Source organism: Moschus berezovskii, chromosome X (genome assembly GCF_049115385.1).
Source record: "Moschus berezovskii isolate FMDL1 chromosome X, NW_MosBer_1.0, whole genome shotgun sequence".
Lineage (NCBI taxonomy): Eukaryota > Metazoa > Chordata > Mammalia > Artiodactyla > Moschidae > Moschus > Moschus berezovskii.
The window spans coordinates 121,527,423-121,544,625 of NC_142488.1; the positions used below are offsets into that span (position 1 = coordinate 121,527,423).

Genomic DNA, 17,203 nt, shown 5'->3' on the forward strand with positions numbered 1-17,203 from the left:
TGCCCATATCTATGTCAGTTACTCAAAACCATATTGGCTTTTTAAATGCCATATCAATTGCACACTCTTAATTTAGTTTACTATCTCCTATCACCTGTAGACTTTAAAGAGCATGAATTAAATTTACTTTTAATGATGATCTATGTGTGTGTTATTTATAACCAGGACAAAAATGTAATATGCTGCCGAAAAATTTTCCCAGAATAGTCTGTATTTTTATTTAATATAGATTGTTACAATTATTTTATAATCTCTACACTCTTCAAAAACTTTAGGTAAATACAGATTGTACAACTTCCACTGAAGAAGCTGGGCAAGTTTCCCTGACTCAGGAAAGCATACTAGAGCTATAGTTACTTGTAGTTCCTGCCCCACCTCCAAACCAAAAAGCAGTGCTTAGGAAAATGCCAACCATATTTAGTCTAGCACAGGGGATGGGAATGGAAATGAGTAAAGTCTATAAAGAATCTAAAAATGGTTTTCTTTACAACCTCCTCATCAGAAGCTTTAACTGGGTACATCCCAATACCTGTTTGGTAGACAGTTAACACAGGGAGCGTTTTCTTTACCTTCTCCTACTAAAACCTTCTCTGTGTGTATGTGTGTCTCTGTGTGTATGTCTCTCTGTCTCTCTTGCTCTATCCTTCTCTCTCTTTCGCTCTTCTCTCACACATACACATACACAAAGAGAGATGGAAAATACAACCATATTCCTAAGTATATATCTAAGTAAAAAGCAACAGACTTCAGAGTCTGGACACACAGCTGTAGAAAGGTTAGTGGTATATATAGCCTTGGGTGGAGCTTCCCTGGTGGCTCAGTGGTAAGGAATCCGCCTGTTGATGCAGGAGATCAGGAAGATCCCCCGGAGGAGGAAATGGAAACCCACTCCAGTATTCTTGCCTGGGAAATCCCATGGACAGAGAAGGCTGCTGAGCTACAGTCCATGGGGTCGCAAAAGAGTCAGATACAACTGAGTGACTAAACAACAAGAATAGCCTTGGGTAAGGAGGACAACCAACATTTACTGGGAGGGCTAATGAAGATTAAATGAAATAACTTATTAAAAGATACTAGCAGAGTCGGAGAAGGCAACGGCAAGCCACTCCAGTATTCTTGCCTAGAAAATCCCATGGATGGAGGAGCCTGGTGGGCTGCAGTCCATGGGGTCGCTATGAGTCAGACATGACTGAGCGACTTCACTTTCACTTTCACACATTGGAGAAGGAAATGGCAACCCACTCCAGTGTTCTTGCCTGGAGAATCCCAGGGACGGGGGAGCCTGGTGGGCTTCTGTCTATGGGGTCACACAGAGTCGGACACGACTGAAGTGACTTAGCAGCAGCAGCAGAGTCCTCGGAGAAGGCAATGGCAAGTCACTCCAGTACTCTTGCCTAGAAAATCCCATGGATGGAGGAGCCTGGTAGGCTGCAGTCCCTGGGGTCGCTAAGGGTCGGACGCGACTGAGCGACTTCACTTTCACTTTTCACTTTCACACATTGGAGAAGGAAATGGCAACCCACTCCAGTGTTCTTGCCTGGAGAATCCCAGGGAAGGGGGAGCCTGGTGGGCTTCCGCCTATGGGGTCACACAGAGTCGGACACGACTGAAGTGACTTAGCAGCAGCAGCAGAGTCCTATAACATACCTTTAAAATTTATTTTCCTTCTTCTCTACTCTGGTTTAAATTATGAAGCATCCTGATTAGAGTGAACTTTTTCATTGAAAATTGAAATGTCTAGCTTCCTCAGTTCAGTTGAGTTCAGTCGCTCAGTCGTGTCTGACTCTTTGCGACCCTATGAACCACAGCACGCCAGGCTTCCCTATCCATCACCAACTCCCGGAGTTCACTCAACTCATGTCCATCGAGTCGGTGATGCCATCCAGCCATCTCATTCTCTGTCGTCCCCGTCTCCTCCTACCCCCAATCCCTCCTAGCATCAGACTCTTTTCCAGTGAGTCAACATGTCGCATGAGGTGGCCAAAGTATTGGAGTTTCAGCTTTAGCATCAGTCCTAGACCAAAGTAAAAATGTCACCGAAAATTGGAGATGTAGTTTTGGGGAAGTGAGAGGCAAGGGGTTAAAATTTTCCTTTAGTTCCAAGTGGGGTTTGTCTTTATGCATTTCTCTCGAAACTGTAGCTGTGGCACTATCTCTTTAGTCCTCAAAACAAAAGAACCTATTTGCAGAGTGCCCCAGGGTGGCCCTGAGTGGCACTTTAAAACACCCGTTTTGAACTGCTCTAGGCAGTTCAGTGAGGCTGGATACAACAATAGATGCTGAGAATGAGTTTGAATGGTACAAAAAAAAGGGAGGTGGTGGTCTCCTGTCCACTGAAAACAGAAAGCACAGCTAAAGAAAGTGAAAAATGTGAAAGGAGAGAAGGGAATTTCAGGATGTGCTAAAATTTTAGCAACTGAAAAGAGTACAAAGAACTGGGATCCAGGCAACAGAGGGCAGGTCAAGCAGGCCTAATTATTTATCATATAGTTTCCACAGATAGCGATAGTCAAGTACATTATTTTGCCTATGTGTTTTTTTTCTCAGTACTATATATTTTGACACAGGGTTCTTTTTAGAAAGCCACCAAGTATAACTAATACACATGATGAAGTTCACCCAATAACAAGAGTGCCTAGATTTATGTCTCTTTATGTAGAGGCTGCAATCCATTTCTGATTCACTTCTTCCAAAGTATTAGTGCTATTTAACTAATGAAATCATCCTGAAAGGGGTACATTACTGGTTCAAAGAAGATTTGTCAGAGAAAGAAATGGAAGCTGAAAAGTAATGGGTAATGAGTGGCTAAGGGGCTGATCAACGCAAAAGAGGATATTTGAAGGGTCTAGGAGAGCTAAAATGTGTAAAGAGTGTCTATGACCTAAACACTGGAATCAGGAGCTCTTTCTCCTGATTAACTCTACTTTCTTATCCCTAGAAATCAAGGCTTAACAGTTAACTCTCAATAGTAAGCCAATATGAATAGAAAAATAGCACTGATAGAAGTGTAGAATGTAGATCTCATTTAAATTTAATTGAGACCATAATTTGTTAAATCACTTCTGAGGATAATCCACTTTAGGACATTAAAAATATTTAAGCAATTCCTAAAAAAAGAAATGCAATGTCCTATGTGTCAAAGGAAACAATGTTCCTGTTTGATTTCTGATCCATACAGTGATCACTGTAGCCTTCGAGACCCATAAGAGGATTATTCCATCTAGAGAGCCAAGTGTTCTGGAGCTGCACTTCCAACACTGCATCCAATAGCCACGTGTAAGTATTTATAATTTCAGTTTAATTACAGTTAGGTAAAATTTAAAAATTCAGCTCCTTAGTTTCAGTAGCCACACTTCAGTGGTCAACAGACACATGTGTTGGACGGTAAAGATACAGGTTATTACATCATCACATCACATTATCACTGGGCTAGACACAAGGTCAAGACTTTGAGTTTAGACCAAATAATTCAAACCATTTTCAATGATAGTTTTTCCACAACTAATTAATGCTTGTATCTACAGAGAATATAGATTAGGAGTGAACATTTTACTTTTGACTTTGGACAATGGTCTTCAAAATTCAGTTGTACAAAAGCATCATCTGTGGAGTTTGCTAAATGCAGATAATTCAGAGAGTGATTCAATAGGTCTGGAATGAACATCTAGGAATTTGCATATTAGACACGTGTCCTAGGTAATGCTGACATGGGTAGTCCTCAAACCATATTTTGAGAAACACTGTGATTATGCATCAAAAATTCCAGTGATCGGTTTACACACTCTGCTTCATTTACTTGGAAGGGAAAGTATTAATATGTGTACACAGGCAAGCTCTTGTCTCTCTTCAAAAGTGGAAACTGTTCCACAGAGGCAAAGAAGGAGATTTTAAGGTGTAGTAGATCCAAGCAAGGATAAATACAGAGAGAAAAATCAAGAAGACACACGCTAGAAACAAATCTTTTGAATAGAATATTCCAGAATATCTATGCATGACAAAAACTATATAGCCATTCAGTTTCTGGAACTCTCAGGCCCTGAGGAAAGCTTGGTGGTGTAATTTCTGGAGATCTAAATACTGCATATAAATGCTAAGTATGTACAAGGTACTAGACTATATGTTAGGAGATTAGTAAAATAAGGTTTTTAACTTAAAGGAACTCAATTTAGGGGAGTAAGAGAGATCAAAATATAGTAGCAGGTGTCATTTCAGCTGAACCTTAAACGTTGAGTAGCTCTGGAATTACAGGCAAGGTAGAACAATGGCAGTTAAAATGTAGAGAACATGAAAAAAAGCATAGGAGCTTGAAAATTTGGAGCATACCTGGTGACCTACAAGTGATCTGGAGTGGCTAGTGAGTAGGATTTAGAAAAGGTTGTGTAGTGGGATGGAGAAGGCGATGGCACCCACTCCAGTACTCTTGCCTGGAAAATTCCATGGATGGAGGAGCCTGGTAGGCTGCTGTCCATGGGGTCGCGAAGAGTCGGACACGACTGAGCAACTTCACTTTCACTTTTCACTTTCATACATTGGAGAAGGAAATGGCAACCCACTCCAGTGTTCTTGCCTGGAGAATCCCATGGATGGAGGAGCCTGGTGGGCTGCAGTCCATGGGGTCTCACAAAGCTGGACACGACTGACGTGGCTTAGCAGCAGCAGTGTAGTGGGAGATAGGGGTATAGATGCATTCTGAGTAATTGGGACAAGACCATGGATGGCACTGAATGCCTGTCTGGGAAAAAAAAATCCTTCAGAATTTATTTGAGGAGAGTAGTGATATGATAAGATCTGCATTTAGGAAGAACACTAACAATTGGGCATAAAATGAAATGGGAAGAGAATGGATGCTAGGAAGATGTGCTATGATTTAGTCATTTGGCTTCATAAAGAAAAACTGTACTCTGGGTTGACAATGTTTGTTCTTGAAAAAAGCTGGGAATCAAGAGAGAAGCAACAGAATATGAAAGAGACTTCTTAAAGCTGAAATTCTGAAGAAAGAGCGTGAGTAGAGGCAGTGTTTAGAAGCTGTTGAGAATGCAATGATCCATCATGACTTTGGCAGTAGAAAGTACCAGCAATTAGGGTCAGAAAGAAAGTATAATTCTTGTAGTCTGGTGAGCAGATAGTTCTACACCGTCCATGACTTTTGAAGGTATGGACAATGGGGTACCTTCCATGGGTGGCACACAAGTGAGCAAATAGCTTCTTCAGTGAAGCGCCCTTTAAGATATACCATATATTGCATAGTAATTAAGGGTATAAGCTCTGGAGTCAGACTTCCTGTAATTGAATCTTGATTCTGCTACTTAGTAACTGTGCAATCTGTAGGCAAGTTACTTAAATTCTGTGTCCCATTTTTTCTACCCTTAAAATGGAAATAATATTACCTACCTCATAGGAATGCTGTGAAGGTTGATGAGTTCATACATATAAGGTATTTATAACATGGCCTGGTACATAGTAAGCACTCAATAAATGTTAGCTAGTATTATCCTGTGTGTGTATAAATGAAAGACACACTTATTTGTGCTGTATTCAATGTTCAATAACCCTTGAAGGCATCAGTGTTATAACTAAGGTGTGGTGATCAGTATAGTTTAGCAGCCCAGGGGACATCTGCAGTACACTATCCTGCTTAGGCAGCAGACCTTAATATTGCTTAAAATGAGTATCTTAAGTCCTTTTTGGAAAAAGACAGATATGTGTAAGCTTTTCAATTTGTAAATATTCTTAGTGCTTTCCCTTAAGTAAGCTAGTGCAAGTCAACTCCAGCATAATACTGGCTGGTATAAACTAACCGTATACTCCCATTCGTAAGACCTGCCTTACACTTTCCTAAAGCACACTCAAAGGTATACTGAAGGGAAAAATCTACCAGATAACCAGCCTAAACAGCCAGAACCTAGAAATCTATTCCCTCTCTAAGTTTTCTTGGCATCAAACAGCAGGGGGGAAAATGATTATTTTGCAGACGAAAGACTTTCTTTCACCAATGAAAAAAAAATCAATTTCTTTAAAAATCCTAATAAGGTCTTTTTCGTTTATTTTTAAAGTGCACATTTCCAAAAAGTGGAATGGATTGAGGGGTGTTAGCCAGAGCTTCTGACTGCACAGGAAATTCACCACCTGAAACCAAGCTTAACATGGTGCTTCCAGGCACATGCCTAGTTTTCCCTCTAACCTTCGCCCATTCCCTCAAGTTCCCTCCTGTATTTTCTTTAAAAGTCAGATTCCATTTAAGTTAACTAATGATAAAGGAGCTTTATATTATCCTCCCTTCCTTTTTGCTAGAAGGAAATCATACAGCTTTAAGATATGTTAAAGTAGAAAGATATCTTAGATAAGGATAAATTCTAATTACATGGTAGCTGAGACAATATTTCTATTACCATCTTTCTGAAAGTCTCATAAACAGGTCATAACAATACATGCCCTATCTCTGACTCATTTTCTTTTCTTTTTTTTTCTGACTCATTTTCTTGACAACATTCTCAAATATTCATTGTCAAATGCTGAGGAAGAGTTATCTATGATGTGAGCATCCAGCCATTTCCCCAGTACATGGCACAGTCTCTAATAAATTCAGGTCAAAGAATGAGTGCTTCAAGAATGTTTCCTGAAGAGGTTTTAAAGAATATTTCACCAGAGAACTAGTATTACTACCCAAGTATCTGGGTTTTTCTGCTGAAGTGATAACACAGTTTTAAACAGTATTCCTTTCAGTGGGATAGAACCTGTGCTTTTTCCCCTTTAAATGAATGAATTTAAAATTGAGAAACCATTTGGGAATTTTAAAAGATGAGAAAATTCATCCATTTTTACATACATACATAGATGGATGGGTAGATAGATAAAAATAGAAAGAAAAGTGTGAAACTGAGCCAGATGTATATCTTTTCTATTGACCTGGATAAAAAACTAAAATTTTAAAACATAAGCCCTTCATACTTGGCCAGTATATTTTAAAGTATACACATACTTTTACCAAAACAATTGTATATGTTTGTTGAGCAGAAATATTAAAAACAAATGAGATTGTTTTAGAAGGAAAATATTCCACACTAACCTTTTCAACTGGACAACATTTTACTTCTCAATAACTTTACAAGTCTCTACCTTCATTCATATTGATGTATAAATTAATCAAAACACTAATGTTTTTCCACATAATCTATAAAATTAATCTGGAAAGCACTCACATACTAAAATAAATGTTGGGCTAAAAATAGCTCAGAAAAAATCTCTAGAGTTCTATCAGATAACACTTTTTTAAGTAAATGACTGAATTTAGTCTTCTTGACTAGTAGATTAAGTCAAATTTACCCTGGACCCATCAACTGAGAGGCAGCCTAGTATAAGGGTGAGAAAAAGCACAGGTTCTTGACTCACATCAATTAACCACTGAGTCTGGGCTCTGCCACCTGTTAGATGTGAGACGTCAGGCCAGTTACTTATCCTCTAAGTCTCAGTTTTCTTACCTCTAAAATGGAGATCATTATGCCACTTGACTTCACACAGGGTGGTTATGAGAAAAGATTGATCAAGTATATGTAAAATAATTGTGTAAATGTTTTACATTATATTCACTATGAATCAAAACCAACAACTATATAGTAATTATAAGTTGTTTTTTAATAGAGTAAACAACCATGATGAAATTAAGCAAGTATTCACTATTAGTATACAATTACAATTCAGTCATAAAAGCCACCTAGTTAGCTTTGATGTTATTCATTAGGTCACCCTGGAATTCAGAGATGGCAAAGAGATAATGTCATTTTTTTTTAACATAAACATTTTTATTAGCATAGAGAAGTTCTTTCCAGATACAGAAATTCCAGTAACATAACATTTTCCAGCATTTTTCACTGCCTGAAATTTAAACCAGTAACACAGGTCCATGAGAAATCTCTATTTATTGAATAAAGCAGTATTTTCCATGAAAATATATCTATTTAATTTTGCAGTGGAGAAAACGAGATAATCTCTGGTTTTAATCCAAAGAGAAAAACCTCAACAACTTCACACATTAAAATGGTACAGAGACGGCTCTTCTGGAGTCAAGCATGCATTAGAGTATGGAGAAAACATCCAACAAGCACAACTCTCCAACACTTAGTGAAACAAACCAACCGCTACCCAAAGAAGAAACTGAAGCTATAAATTCAAATAAACGGGCTGCAGGGAGACTACACAAACCTGCTGTTGCTTTAATTGCAGACAATTCAATTCAGCAGCTGTTGGTCCAGGCACTAAGGTTCACTGTATGCTCTTCAGCGTAACCTTGAAATATTGTCACTCACTCACTTCTCCACATCATCTGCATGCTGTCCAATTAATGAGGAGCGAAATCAACTGTCAAACCACGTATCAAAACAGAACATGATCTTTTAGCTCTTAAGCACAGGAGCACAATATTTTAAGGACAATAAAGCAAGAATGGAGGTGTAAGCCCTTGACAATAAATGATATTCAAACTTATTAAAACATGTGGTTGTAGAAACTAAGCTTCTGTTCTGCTCGGCAAGAAAGTGAAACTTTCTCAAGGTTTTTTTATTTGGGAGGATCCTTTCTGATTAAGTGCTATATAAGAAGCCTTTCAAACAACATTCACCAATACCTGATCAGTCTCCAAGTTCTTCGTTATTATGGACCAATATGTTTCTGAAAGCTTAAGAGAATACTTAAAGAACACTTCTGGTCCAATGATATTTTACAATACAGATGGTTTGGAGCTGGCATGTTTAGACTTGCTCTTTTCAGCACTTTTTTTTCTACCAGGAGAACAAACAACAATAATATATAATGTTTATCAATCTGAGTTAATGAAATAAAAATAAATTTACCAAACAAATGTGTTCTGGAATGCTTCCTATTTGAAATTTACTTACTCTTAACTATATCTCAAATCTAGACAACCAATTAACAAATAGAGGAGTTAATAAATTCAAGAGAAACACAACATACTAAGTGTTTTAAAAATTGCTTTTTGCTTCCAAAGCACTGTCTTCTGTGCAAAGACTCTAGGCTAGATCACAGACTACCAGTTGCAGACATAAGACTTGAGAAATTCAATACAAGAATACAGCAGAGAAGCATGCACAATTAAGGGATCGGGACTACCAATTTAACAGAGAACCCAGATCTTACATAGCAATCTGCTACAAACATTATAGCTAGGGGCAGGCATATTTTATGCAGCTATTTTGTTTAGCTCATTAGAACCTTATTTGTCCTTCAGTACAGTTGAACTGGAGGCAAAATAAGAAAGGAATGCACTTTGAAACAAAAGAAAATTTTCAGATGAAATAAAACATACTATACCTGAATATTGGACTAGGAACATCGTGACACTCTTCAGGGAACTGTTTCACGTTGTATATCCTACCGTGAGGTATTCTCCCCTTAACCTCTTCTCTTCACAAAAAGAAAAGCCAAAGCACCCCAAACCCCCACTACACACTACCCCTAACCCACCTCCCCATTGAGGAAAAAAAAAAAAACAGCTACAATTCAGCTCAGATCCGATGCTTCTGTTTAGCTCAGCTCCAGCCGAGCAACTGAGCTCTAGCAACGGAGCATAGGGAGGTGGATTCCGATGCCAGTAGCACTTCCATCCACTTCACTTACACAAAAGCAGGCAGTGGAAAATCCAGGAGCCTTGAAGACAAGGGCTGGAGCTGGCTTTTATGAATTGCTATTACTGCATGTGTCACCATCCATCTCCAATGACGGACACTTATAGGCTGAATTGGGAGTGGAGGGGGTGGGGTGGCGGAGGTTGGAGAGCAGGTGGAGAAGCAATTAGCAGTATGTTCATCGGAGAATTCGTTCGGGATTTCATACATCAGTGCCTAAAGAAACAGCATGCAGTTGACAAATCAGAACTTTACGATTTGCATGCCTTAGAAGGAACCTTAGCTCACAGCCCCAAACAAAATAATGCCTGCCCACTCTTATAGAGCATGGAAAGTCACCCCTCTGCTTTCTTTTTCCTCCAGCCACCCTTGTGCCTGATAAATCAACATTCAGAATGAATATTTGCTAATTTCCCCTAAAGAATTGTATTTAAAAGTCTGGAAGCAAAGGAAGTATAAAGAAATTAAATTATACTGAACACAACATCTCTTAACAAAAAGGCAAGAAGCTAATTATTTTAAGCCAACCATCCTTAGTCCCATTCCCCAGGTGCAGCTTTCATACCTATAATCAATGGATTACACAACTTTTGTGCATATATTTAACACCGGAAAACAATATGTATACCTAAAAATAGTTCAGTTATATTCAAGGTGAGAAGCTAAGAGTTAGGTGCAGGAATCTCTCCATAGGTGATCTTTAAGAAGGCATTTTACAAGTGCTTTAGTTTACTCATCTGCTAAACTGAAGCACCTTTTTTTAGACTTATTTCAAAAAGAATCATGAGTAGGAAGAAAAAGGAGACAGTCTCTTACGAAGAAAAGTGGACACAACTGGAGGAGTACTGGGGTTGAGTATCAGGAAACCTGGGTTCAGGTTCCAGTTCTACAACTTTCTAGCTGTGTTACCCTCGACAAGTCATTTAACTTCTTGGAGCATAAGTTCCCTTATCTTATAAATTATACATAGTTGTACCTATTCTGTACACAGGATTGCTATGAAGAGCTAATGAAATAATAGTTATGAGAATGATTTTGTAAACTGTAAAGGACTATAAAATTGTATGGGATTATTATTATTATTATGAGCTTCCCTGGTGGCTCAGATGGTAAAGCGTCTGCCTACAATACAGGAGACCTGGGTTCGATCCCTGGGTTGGGAAGATCTCCTGGAGAAGGAAATGGCAACCCACTCCAGTATTCCTACCTGGAGAATCCCAGGGACAGAGGAGCCTGGTAAGATACAGTCCATGGGGTCGTAAAGAGTCGGACATGACTGAGCGACTTCACTTCATTATTATTATACCCTGAGACAAACCTTGCCTAAATGACTGAAATGAGACACCTCTATCATATAAGGAAAATAAAAAGAAAGGACCAATATACTTTCATGAAACATTATCCAATTCTCCAATTTTAAAAGTAGAAGGAAGTAGTGTTTGCTCTTAAAATTACACAGGAGAAAATTTTTTGAAAAGAAAAACTTTAATATCTGATATATAATACATCAAAAGTTTATTAAAGAGACGGAAGCCTTCTAATTCCTTCTTTCCTTTCTAAAAAGTCAGTCAATTTTTGGTAAGGTCTAGTATTATGTCCCATCTGGACAGCAAGTTACTAGACAATGAGCATCGCCTTTTGTTAAATCTTCCTATTAACCTGGTACATCCTTACTGCCCAGTGTGTGGAAAAAGATTCAGGTTGATTATCTAAATCCACAAGGTAAAACTCCAGTGTCATGCTTTATGAGGCTCCAAGCTGCTTTGATACTATATATACAGTGACCAGCTGGCTTCAGCTGGGACACAGTTTTAGTACATGAAGTCCTGGGGTGGCCAATGATCCAGGCCACGTCTAGGGGCCTATGATTCAGCCAAATCCCACATGTCCTGATTTTCATCTGTATGGTGGTTTCCCAAGTGTGTGTCTGTCCACATGGGTCAAATCTGAAGCAGCCCAAAGAAAGGTAGGAGTATAGCAGAAATATCAGATGGCAGCTCCCCTGGGCTCCCTCCAATGCAATCAGTGAACTCAAACAAGTACCTAGCCTACTTCCTGTGAGAAGAAAGAAAACTTTTTTTTTTTCTAATTGCCCCCTTGAATGCCATTGCCAATACTGAAAATTTCAGTAAAATATGTATCCAAATTCTATATTAAATCAATGGGGAAAATGGATAAGTAGAGGAGAAGAGAGGGGAGGGAAGGAGAGTGAAAGAATCTGAAGTGAGAGCTTTTTTTCCCCCATGCAGAAAAACGCTTGCTAGAATCATCCAAAACCTCACCTCCTAGAAAGTGCTTGCCTTCTGAGGTACTAGAAATGGCCCTTTTACTACCATAGCTGTAATCTTAGCCTTCCAACTGCTTAGGTAAACAGTCAAGAGCGTGAAAAAGCACTGGTAGACCTGGCACCAGAACTTTCCTTTGGCATTTGGAAAGCCAGGCAGGTAAAACACAGTTCTCTAGGGGGCCTCATCATTGCAACCCTCCACCAGTGATTCTTGCCTGAAGAATTCCAAGGACAGAGGAGCCTGGTGGGCTATAGTCCATGGGGTCGCAAAGACTTGGACACAACTCAGTGACTAACACATCTGTGGCATCAGTCAGTTCAGTTCAGTCGCTCAGTCGTGTCCGACTCTCCGCGACCCCATGAATCACAGCACGCCAGGCCTCCCTGTCCATCACCAACTCCCGGAGTACACTCAAACTCATGTCCACAGAGTCGGTGATGCCATCCAGCCATCTCATTCTCCGTCGTCCCCTTCTCCTCCCGCCCCCAACCTTTCCCAGCATCAGAGTCTTTTCCAGTGAGACAACATGGCTGGTCACTAATAAAGTTGTCAGCCCAACTTCAGTTACAGCAAAGGAAGCTAGCCTGAGACTTTAAAATACACACTGGTAAGAAAGGAACAAAGGCGGTATTTCAGAATCAAGCTGATCTGCCATTGGGCACTGCAACTGAATTGTTGTACACATTTAAGCTTGAAATTCATATTTCCCAAGTTTCTCAGAAGGGCCATTCAAAGTAAAGGGGAAAAGACAGGAAAGATGATCTTTTGTCAAAAGGTGAGGATCATAGAGAACATGACTGATAGTATGTCCCCAAAGGCAATAAACTAGGGTGGAAGGCAGCAGTTTCAACCCATATTAGCAAGAATGTAAATTAAAGCATCAGAGAATCCTGATAAAAACAAATAGATAAACATATACATCAAAAACCATTGCAATGTTTCCATCATCCTAATTTCAATCTCCAGAACATAAACACTAGTGGTTCCCTAATCCACTTGAGCTCCTTCTCAGCAACTGTCACCATGCCCGACTGATCTTTTCAAATGAATTCCTGTTGTTAACCACCTTGGATACCGAGTACTTTTGTCAAAAACAAAAATTCCAGTGCAAGATTTCAAATAACAACGAAACTTGAACCAAACCATGAACCTAAACAAGAAGAAACAACACTAGTTTTCTAAATCCCAACAAAATGAAACTGTTAATAGCTTGAAAGCAGTAACAACTAGTGAATCGATTTGAACTAGACCAATGCTTCACGTTTTCTGAATCAATCAAACTTGTACCAAACCCTGAGAGTTCAATCAGTTCAAGCTCCTGCAAAGAGCACACATCAAGACTTGCTTTCACCTGCCTGAGAGACCACAATGAACTATAGTACAGCACTAACTAGGAGTTGGGAAAACTGCATTCTCCTATTTTTTTTCACTGTTTGACCTTGATCAAGTCACTTATCCTCTTTTTTACCAATATCCCAGGTCTAATACTATATGCGAATTGTGAAATTTAGTCTAGCAACAAAACAGATGATGTCACAATTTGGCCCTAATCTTCAGGGAGCAGAGGGATGGACCACTCTACTTTTTTTGAAACATGCTTCACATTAGAGCCAGGCAACTGTCTTTGCTTACTGGGCAAATGTGCCTTGGGAATAGTCAGCCCAATATTCCTTTTCACAACGTTTCTCTTCAAAAAATGTTTCAGGAGCAGTTTGTTTCCCTCAAATGAAAGCTACAGGGAAGTGGTCTGGTCCCTAAAAGGAAGAAGGAAGAAAGTGATCTAAATTATGCAAAGTACCTACTGCATGCCAAACATGGCATGATACTTTATTTTTTAAATCAGTCCTCACAACACAACTATATGGTAGGTTATTATCATCCTAATTTTATAGGCAAGGAAACTGAGGCTTACTGATGTTAAGTAACTTGCTTGCAGTCACCCAACTGCTAAGCGATAGATCTGGGATTTGAACTCAAGCAAACTGAATCCACTCCTGTACTAACAGTCTAATGATTAAAGTCTGAATGACTGAATTCCTTCTTAATTCAGTGATTCAACTGGACTTTCTGAGTCAATACAGTAAATGTAAATCTCCTTACATTTATACTGGATAGACAATTTTTTTAAAAAAATTCATCCAACAATGTGGTTAACACTATTGGGCTCTGCAGTCTGACAAACCTGAGTTTCCTGAATTCTGGCTTATGGACAAGGCACTTAACAACATTGAGTCTCAAGTTTTCTTATCTGGCAAATGGGGAAAGAGGTAGTTGGAAAGTGTTAATGGTGTAATAACAACTAGCACAGTGCTTGGCACAACGTAATTATTCAATAAATGCATATTAGAGCTGTACTTGTATTCATAAGCAACAGAGCAAGAAAGGAAAGGTTATAAAGAGAAAGGAAACTAGGGTTCACTGAACTCAAGTACTCTTTGGCCTGTAGCACAGATTTAGTTTAAAAGAGGTTTTCAGTGGCCCATCCATACTCTCTAAAACTAAGTGGCGTCTTGCTGTAGATTAGCATATTCATGAAGTGACATGATTATACTAATTGGTGGTACCTAAGTAGTAGCAAGGAAACTTGTCATGTACTCTGCTGAGCAGCAATTGTCCCTAGTTTCCTGGAATCTCTTCTTCTAAAGAGAGGGTTGGAAAGTAGCAGATAAAAGTACTGCTGAAAGTACCAGGTGGTCTAAGGCCCCCATCTTCCCCCAATTCTTCAAGCTCCAGCTTCTATTTCATTCACTCATGGCCCTCTTTGCATATACACCTCTCCTCCCTCAGTTAATTCTAGTTTCACTGTGACTCTTCCCCTAGCTCTAGCTCTGTCTCTGCTCATCAGTGTCAAGTGGTGTTTATGGAATGTGTGTCTGGCACTGTACTAAGTGAAGTGGAGGGACAGCATCCAAAAGTGAGTCAGAGACCTGTGTCCCGTGGCCAAACAGATCTAAGATCCATAGGTAGACCAGAATTTTTGCAACACAATAAACACAGGTATAATTGGATGAACAGCTTGATTTCAGAGCACAAAATAGTTTGTTCATCTAGTTAATGATACACATACTGAAGAACTTAGAATTATATAGCTGTCAGTAACCCGATTTGAAATGCATAAAAAGATGGATAAAAAGGTGATAAAGCAAATAAAGTGCTAATTCTAGAATCTGAATGGTGGGTATATGGGTGTTCACTATGTAATTATTTCAACTTTTCTATATATTTATTTTTTTCATCATAAAAGGTTGAGGGAAAAAGGAGAAGGGTAGGTAAAGGGTACAGCTTTTTCAACTTCAAATGTTTCAGAACAAAATAACCATGTTTATATGTAGAAGCATAAATCAAATAGGGTTAAATGTTAAAAATTGGTGAATCTGAGTGAATGATACATGACAGTCCTTATATGATTTTTTAAAAATTTTCTTCATCTTTTTTTCTTTTGCTATATATCAATAATGACTTAGTCTTTAAGACAGTAACCAGGGTGTTCCTTTTCTGGGAAGCCTCCTTCAGTGCCCTCACCTGTTCTCTAAATTATATGATTCTTCTATAAATATTTTTTCTATATTTAAAATTATTTAAAAATAAAAATGTTAAAGTTAGTTTATTAAAAACTGACCCCTTACATTTAGTGTCTCAGTTGCCATTTTTAGTAGAGAGGATATTAAGTAGTAAGGTCCATCTAGTCAAAGCTATGATTTTTCCAGTGGTCATGTATGGATGTGAGAGCTGGACCATAAAGAAGGCTGATGGCTGAAGAACTGATGCTTTTGAACTGTGCTGTTGCAGAAGACTCTTGAGAGACCCTTGGACAGCAAAGAGATCAAACCAGTCAATCCTAAAGGAAATCAGTCCTGAATATTCATTAGAAGGACTGATGCTGAAGCTGAAGCTCCAATACTTTGGCCACCTGATGTGAAGGGCCGACTCATTAGAAAAGACCCTGATGCCGGGAAAGATTGAAGGCAGGAAGAGAAGGGGATGACAGAGGATGAGATGGCTGGATGACATCACTGACTCAACGGACATGAGTTTGAGCAAGCTCCGGGAGGTGGTGAAGGACAAGGAAGCCTGGCGTGCTGCAGTCGCAGTACAGGGTCACAAAGAGTTGGACATGACTGAGTGACTGAACAACAAGTAGAGAAATTGAAAAGAATGGCGGGGGTGAGGAACAATAATCAACCTATAGATATATTTATGTGTGTGTGTGTGTGTGTGTGTTAAGTCGCTCAGTCATGTCCAACTCTTTGTGACCCTATGGACTGTAGCCCACTAGGCTCCTCTGTCCATGGGATTCTCCAGGCAACAATACTAGTGGGTTGCCATGCCCTCCTCCAGGGGACATTCCAGACCCAGGGATCAAACCTGCATCTCTTAAGTCTCCTGCATTGGCAGGCAGGTTTTTAACACTGGTGCCACCTGGTTGGGTGCCTACTATATGCAATACACAGTGCTAGGCACTGTGGCAGATTCAAAGTTAAAAACATAGTCACCACCCTGAGAGGGCTCACAGTATAGATGAGGGAAAGCCAAAGCAGGGTCTGAGAGGGTAACTGGCTGGCCAGATAAGTTCTGTTAAGACAGAAGTATGAAGACAGGAAATGCAGGTTGGAGCCAAACCGCAGAAAGTACTGAATGCCAGGCTAAAGAGTTTGGACCTCATCCTATGGATGATGGGAAGCCATTTATAGTATCTGAGTCAGAGAAATAATATGCTCCAAAACTGATTGGCTAGATAGGACCCATTGGGCACAGTTCTCTTCATCGTGCATTTATTTTATATTCATGTACTTCTGGCCCTTATATCTTCTACTTCCCTTATTTCAATGTGGCCTTTAGGGATTTCCAAGGGTGCTGCCCATTTTTGGTCTGTGTGTAACCAGAAGTTCTCAATTTATTTTTCAACTCAAGTAAAGACAACTAGGCCACTGCAGTCATTTCTTCATGTGTTACTTGCTGCCCTTTTTTTAAACAGCCACCTCTTTACCCTCTGTCCTTTCCTCTCCCTCAGACCCACTGATTCAGTAAGCAATAAAAAAGCCTCAGACGGTGTTTTAAACTAGCAGCTCTGCTTTGAAACTCTGATTTCCTTCATGATAATCAAGCCCCAATTACTACTGGGACCACTGGTTTGAGTAGGAAAGAATGAATATTCAGCTAAGCAACACACGAAGGTGTGCAGGAAGCTCTGTCCTGCATGTAGAAGGAAATGATTAGTCACAGTGATCCTTGTATAGTGAACAACCTAGTGGAGATGGCATTCCTGAATAGGGGCAA

General features: G+C 39.4%; 1 protein-coding gene across 11 annotated transcripts in view; it reads right to left on the bottom strand.

Annotated features, from left to right (window-relative positions):
• The window catches only part of ENOX2 (ecto-NOX disulfide-thiol exchanger 2), a 299,140-nt gene that overhangs the window by 271,430 nt on the left and 10,507 nt on the right, over positions 1–17,203 (bottom strand). The window contains exons 1-2 of one of the 11 annotated variants that reach the window (XM_055437791.2): positions 9,325–9,458; positions 8,200–8,327 (exon numbers count right to left, since the gene is read on the bottom strand). The exons of 5 other annotated variants lie outside the window; for them this stretch is intronic. Coding sequence is in view for 3 of the 6 variants with exons in the window: in XM_055437786.2 (XP_055293761.1) it covers positions 9,325–9,346 (22 nt within the window). In the remaining 3 variants the exon portion in view is untranslated. Of the gene's footprint in view, positions 1–8,199; positions 8,328–9,324; positions 9,466–17,203 lie in introns of those variants that run through there. 5 more of the 11 variants (XM_055437788.2, XM_088834184.1, XM_055437786.2 and 2 more) reach the window with 5 other exon arrangements.